A 6,884-nucleotide genomic window follows, 5' to 3' on the forward strand; every position below is an offset into this window, starting at 1 on the left:
TAGGTTTTGAAGAGGAACATTCGGCAAAGCTCTCTTGCCGAGGTACGTTATACTTCTACGCCAGAGAAATTAAATCATCTGCGCTGCCATATGCAGAGCTCTCCAGAGGTGTTTGCTGAGGCGGTGGTGTGGATGTGAGAATGCTACTCCCGCAGTCATTATGGGACGGAGGGAGTAGCATGGAGCTATCATGCGCTTCCCCTAAAAAAATGCAGCAAATATGCGTCCACATTTTTCATAGTATTCGAAAATTAAGAATATATCGCTACCACGCCTAAAAAATCACTCAGCTAGTATAAACAGACAGACTACTCCTTTTCAAAAACAAACAAACAAACAGATCACTGTTAGGACACATCATGCTCCTCATCCCCATCCTCCACACCTGATCCCAGTTCCTCCACGGCGTCCTCGTGCGGCACGGCAGCCGCCCCCGGTCCCACCCGCCAGTCACCAGGAGAGGTCCAGCCACCCCGGCAATCGTCACCGGCCACGTCGCCCCCGTCACGAGCGGGGCTCGCCGAACCACCGCGCGGTCTCACCCCGCAACCGCGGCTGACGCGCCGCCACGTCACGCCGCCCCCCGCGTCGCACCACTTTGCATGCACGCGCACACGGCCGCGCCGCGACCGGCGCGAGAAAGCCGCGGTCGCCGTCGTCCTCTCGCCGCGTGGGCCCCGCCGGGGAGAGAAACGCTCGCCACCGCGCCGGTGACGGGCGGGTGACGTACCCCACTTCCCGCCATGAGCTCATCGCGCTTTATATATCCGGCCTCCCAACGGCCATTGCCCATCACACCACCACGGACGCAAGCAAGCTGCGCAAGGCACCCAGCGGAAAAGGCAGCGGAGGAGGAAGAAGAAGAGCTCCATCGATCACGTGCGTGCGTGGCCCGGCCGTCCGATCGAGATGTACCAGGCGATCCCCTACAGCGCGGGGCGGCTGCCGGCGTGGCCGCGGCGGTCCGAGCAGGCCGAGGCCGACGGCGCGGCCGGCCAGGAGGGCGCGCTCGCCGACGCGGCGGCGATGGGCGACGGCGGGGAGGCGGTGAGGCGGGCGGTGGCGGAGAGCCCCGTGCTGGTGGTGGGGAGGCGCGGGTGCTGCCTCAGCCACGTGGTGAAGCGGCTGCTGCAGGGGCTCGGGGTGAACCCCGCCGTCCACGAGGTCGCCGACGAGGCCGAGCTCGCCGCGGCGGTGGCCGGGGACGCCGGCGGCGAGGCCGTCGTCGCGCTGCCGGCGGTGTTCGTGGGCGGGAGGCTCCTCGGCGGCCTCGACCGGCTCATGGCCGTGCACATCTCCGGCGAGCTCGTGCCCATACTCAAGGACGCCGGCGCGCTCTGGCTCTGATCCTCCTCTGAGCAAAATCAAAGATGCATACGGGAGGTGGTACTACGGACGTACGCACAGCCGTTTGATCAGGAGTTAATCTTTTCTCCTCTTTTGATTTCTCCTTTTGACTCTTGAGATCATGTGAGTTACTGCTGCTCGATCTTCAGTCTCTCTTGATTGGGATCAATAATGGAGTACTAGTATGTACTAGCTAGCTATAGTTAGGCTTAAATTCTTTTGATTAGGGGATGAAAAGTTAGGAATTATCGTGTCATCTCGTGCTTATTTTCGACCACACGCTTGTAAATACATGGATGAGTGAAGAGGGGTGTACTATTTAGCACTGTATAAATCATGGTCCTTTCATCATGCACATCGGTTTTCTAGATGCCAATTCATTTTGATTTTGAAGGTTTCTTTTAGCGGGCTTATGATGTTATCATGAAATGGCACTGTGTTGGATATTTGTAATCCATGGCAGGTGGTTGTTTGTTGCAGCCGATTTTCCCGGCTCTTGTTCTATAGTACTCCTTCTATTTCAAAATGTAAGACTTTTTTTGATGCTACACGTATGGTTCACCACCACAACACTCAAGCTAAGCTGGTGCTAGCTGCAATTTAGTCGATGTCATGATGAATCTTATCAGTGCAACAATGACGTGTGACGTGTGATTTATCATCACGAGCTAACCTCACCCACGTGGCGCCCGCAGGAAGCCAACCAGCAAACTAGTCATGATACATTTCTTATGAAGGTTTATTAATTCATTTCCACCCAGCAAAAAAATCCCCTCTCCTCTCCTCGGAGTGCTCAAATTGCCATGATTTTTCACATCTGCTAGAAGCCGTTTCCATTGTAGGGTTCATTTGGTTATTTATTTGCTCATGGTCCCTTTTGTGTTGTTGGTTTGAGCCAACAAACCCTCTATCCCACATGTGCGATGTGCCAGCCGTTTCTCCTTTCTATAATTTGTGAAACAGCGATGCGATGACACACGATCAAAACACCCCGAATGAACAACACGAATACCCAAATGTCAAAATGAATGTTAGGTCGATGATGTGTGGGATCCCACATCAAATCCACAACCAAGACAATAAGAACTCCCTTTTTGTCAACGTAGACAACTCTCTAGGGAGTTTAGAGCAACTCTAGCAAAGTCGTCATGATGGGCAAATCGCTATGATAACCATGAATGCGGTGATTCCGGCTACAAAAACACACTCTAGCAGAGGCGCCATATCATGACATGCCATCGTAATTTGTGGAGCACTCTCCATATCTGGCCTCTAAACCTCCACAATTGGAGTCACGGGGCTGCCTTTGGAGCACACTCCATGTGATAGTTGTGTATGGTGGGAAAGAAACTTTACGTGGTCTCCCGTCTCATGTGGGATAACGTGAAAGTAAGGGAAAACGGATTTCCCATTGATAAATGGGTCCCGCATGTGGAGGCAGCTAAATATGGTGACTTTGAGTTTGTGCATAGTTGTCGCAGGCTTCCATATTCATTTAGAGCGCGCTTTATATTAATTATATTGAAGCTGCTGAGGTGATGCACAAACTCAATATGGAGACTCCCAGGGATGCACAAACTGAAACTAAATATTTGCATTATGCATTATGGCATCGTCGGCATGGACTAGGATGGAGGGAAGTGGTCGGCGATAAATACGGCATGGAAGGGGAGGCGCTGGCGTGCGAGGGCAGAGTAGCGACAGGGGAAAATGTCGCTCGCACCAAACTATTTTTTTTTTTGAAGGCGCACCAAACTATTCTTGGGATGGAGTGCACTCTGAAACATTCCCCCACAATGAAGACTCGCAGGCTTAATTTGGAGCGGCCTCATTATGCCGACCGCACATGGGATGATGACTCTACTAGACCGCTCTTTGCCCTGAGAAAACTAGACTGCCCTTTTCGACAAATATCGCCAAGCAGACGGTTATCATGGCATCAATCACCGTGATTCTGCTAAAATTGCTCTTAGAAGACGATAATGGTGTAACTTGCGGCAAGAAGCAAGATGTTCAGTCACACGTCGGCATGTCGGCCCCTAGGTGCGTGAAGTAGAAACCTACCTTGCAAAAAATGACAAGCTAGCCACGACTCAACGGCACGTACTATGTAAGAAAATACATAGATCGCTACCGTGGGTAGGTTCCGGTGGGGAAACAACGAGAACCCCATGAGTTGTCAAAGGGCAAAAATAAAAACCGCACGAAATGACATAGGTGCATGCGTGCATCCTTGTGTCGTTTCTCTTCTCCTTTTTTTTTTCGCTTGCTGTTGCCTGTTGGATGCGAGCAGATCGACTAGATCATGCGCGGCACGTACGTGCAGGTGCCCTACGTCAGACTGGCCGGAATGGCACTGCCCAACCAACTTTGGATAGGACCCGTTTGTCTCCACGAAACCGCTACTCAGACGACAGTGCTGTCCGATCTATGCACGACGTGCTAATCCAGCCGCTGGTGCCCTTCTCAATCATGTGCATGTCCGGCTGGATTTAAGTATCGTGCATGAATCGTGTGCATTGTGTCTTTTTTTTTGTCGTGTGTATAGCACTGCTGTTGTCTCCAGCGGAGAAGAAAATTCGACGACGTCTATTTGGAGTAAAGTACACAAGTCGTACCACGTAAGTAGGAACCAAAAATCCGAGTTCGTCATGAGAACTTGAGCTCAACTGGCCAAGTTGTGAGCGAGACTCCCTGCACTCACCCACCCAAGATTATCCATACCCCCTAAAATTTCACACAGTAAAAGTGAAGTTAGTTTCCTGTTGAGTATTGAAACTTAACATGGAAATTCCCCAGCACCACTGCTAATCCGAGGTAGACGCCCATCAATCTATTGGCTTCAACAGTGAGAGCACTGACCAGCAGTAAGATGGAGATTGCGTACGTAGGAGGTAGGGCGAATATGAAATTGGCCTTTGACCATCTCCGGTGGGCAACAACCGTAGAACACATGCGTCGCTGGCGTGGCAATGCATCACGCCCCGCCCGATCATGGGAATTCCGCCTTTTCTTCTAACGGGAAAACGACATGATGATGATGTACCCTCCTCTCTCAGCTTCTCGTCAAGAGTATTCCCTTGAGGTGAAAAGGGGTTACCGCATGCGCATGAGCTGGTGAAGCTGGCACGTCGCGCTCACGCGCAATTCGCCCGGATCCAGATGAGCTCAGCAACCCGAGAAGCACGAGGGCGTGAGCCAACGAACGGTGGGTGAATTGTGTTGAGAGAAGAAAGGGACGGTGAAAAATATCAAACTGAAATGGTCAAGACTTTCCAGAAGATTTGCATCACTTGCGCTGAGCGAGTCTATGGCCAATGAATCGCCGGAAAGCATTCTGATGACGCTCAAAGCCTGAAAAATGCACGCATGCATGGGCATGGCGACGACATTCAGGCCACTTGATTCTGATCGCTAGGTAGATCTGCTTTTCCTCGGAGCGTTCAATATTTCTTTCGCAATTCCTATCATAATTGAATTGAATCAAATTACTTCTCAAGAAATTCATGTGAAATTCCCATGGATTTCCCGAGTTCCTTCCACGGCCTGAATTTCACCAGTAATGTACAGTAATCTTGATAAGGAGATGACATAACATCGACACGACGACTCTGGGAATCCAAATTACTGTTCCTGAGCTAGCACAATCTACAGGAGACGTGGTCACAGATTAATCGACTGATGTCACCCCAAGGGGCATCTAAAACTCTAGCAAGGAGTATTAAAAACGTGTAGAAGCAATCGTGTGACGACGACCCCGATCGACAGCAACGTTGTCGCGCCGGCCTACGTGGCGCGACGAAGGCCACGGTAGGACGACGTGGGGTGGAGATCCGGAGGATCGCACCCTGACATCAACGTGTTTGACAAGTAGCTACCCGGTGGTTGGATGACAGTAGTACTTGATAATTAGAGATAGCACTTGATTAATTACACAACTAGGAGTACGTACTACCGGTAATGGCCTGCCAAGACGAACGGCTCCTGGCCAGTTGATGTCACGCCCCTGCGCATGTGCTCATGGACATACGTCATGGATCATCAGGAAATGGGTTCCAGCCCATCCCAGTGGGAGGAGGATTTTGGGTAATCTATCAGGACCTGGTCTTTGTCAAGCAAAAATATGCAGCCTTTGTTAATTGAGGTACAATTGCTCAGAGAAAACAAGCATCCAGGCTTCTTTGGATGCTACCTATCAGGGTTTGGTGTCAAAAACGCTCTTATATTAAAGGACGGAGGGAGTACCTACGATTAATTAGGCTGCGGTGCTGCCCGAGCATCATCAAAGTCCAAGGGAATGAACCTATTCTATCCTCCCTTGTGCCAAACCGACAGGACGGAGTTGTGCTGGCCTATCACAACTTGCTTGATGCCCGAAACGAACATGGACCCTCCCTCTATAAGGCTGGCTGGAGCGGAACAAAAGCTAGCTAGACAGGAGGGTCAGGCATCAATATCATCATCATCGTCGTCGTCGTCGTCGTCGTCGTCATGATGCATCGTTGTTGTGTACCACTACCTGTTTTGATGCTAGGGAACCCTTTTCTTTTCTTTAGAAGAAGAAGCACTTTATATTAGTGCAAAAATACCACATGGATATGCCGGTTTATTGGTCGCGATTTTCATATGTAAAAGCGCAGAGAATAAAAATGGAAACATACCATGGTACAACTACAAAATACCCCTGGGAAGAAATGCATGGCTATTTATCGGCTGCGATTTCCATTGTGTACGTGGTGAACTGACCTGCGATGCCGGGCGGCGTCTTATCCAGACACGGAGATGATGAAGCCATGGGATGATGGGCAAAGGGTGCTGCTGTCACGAGGTTGGCCCCGTGAAAGCAACCGGCATGTGCGCACCCTGGCTCCTGGATAGCCCTTGGGGCGATGCAAGGGCCAAATTGTGTTGTGTGTGTACAAATCATGATAATATCTGGATTGGGACATGGGCAGGGTGTCAAGATAGATGATAGGCTTCAGCGCAGCACGAACCTGGACAGACACAACAAAATGAGTGATGATGAAGGCAAAACAACTGGGCAGACACAACATGTGATGTCAATCAAAACGAATGGAACCTTTGCACGGATGAGCGCACCTCTCTGTCCAGATCAAGCAGAAGATACCACCATGAAGAAGAAAAGGCTTTGTTTGGACCACAGCGGTTGGTTTCTCCATGGCGAGGGAGGTGAAGGGGGTTCGGATGCCGTACCTTCGCCGCGAACATCTGGCACTTTAGAGTCCTTGAATCAGCTGAATTGCGGTGTTCTTGGTCCTTTGAGGTGGGTGGTATGCTTGATCCTTTGCAGATCATAAAGGGAAACAACTGAACCAGACAATGGTGTTCAGAAGCAGCGACTGTTGCAGGCTTCGCACTTGAGTTATCTGAATCCATCTGAAGCCTTCGAGCTCAAGAGGGATCAGGTGTACAAATCAGTGACCAAACTCAACAAACTTGCCGATATCGACATTTCCCCAGAATAAATGTAATCAGGAGGGGAGTGGGCATGCAACAGAAAAGTACATACAGGGAAC

The 6,884-nt window shown here is 50.6% G+C and overlaps 1 protein-coding gene across 1 annotated transcript; it reads left to right on the plus strand.

The window, feature by feature from the left end:
- Positions 1 to 811: 811 nt before the first annotated feature.
- LOC147992668 (monothiol glutaredoxin-S9-like) lies at positions 812 to 1,702 on the plus strand. Its single transcript, XM_087531330.1, has one exon. It carries the CDS (start codon positions 910 to 912, stop codon positions 1,345 to 1,347), a length of 438 nt encoding a protein of 145 aa, XP_087387456.1. The 5' UTR covers positions 812 to 909; the 3' UTR covers positions 1,348 to 1,702.
- The last annotated feature ends 5,182 nt before the right edge of the window (positions 1,703 to 6,884 follow it).

This window comes from Triticum urartu, chromosome 1A, assembly GCF_056163025.1.
Source record: "Triticum urartu cultivar PI428250 chromosome 1A, HENAU_Tu73, whole genome shotgun sequence".
NCBI lineage: Eukaryota > Viridiplantae > Streptophyta > Magnoliopsida > Poales > Poaceae > Triticum > Triticum urartu.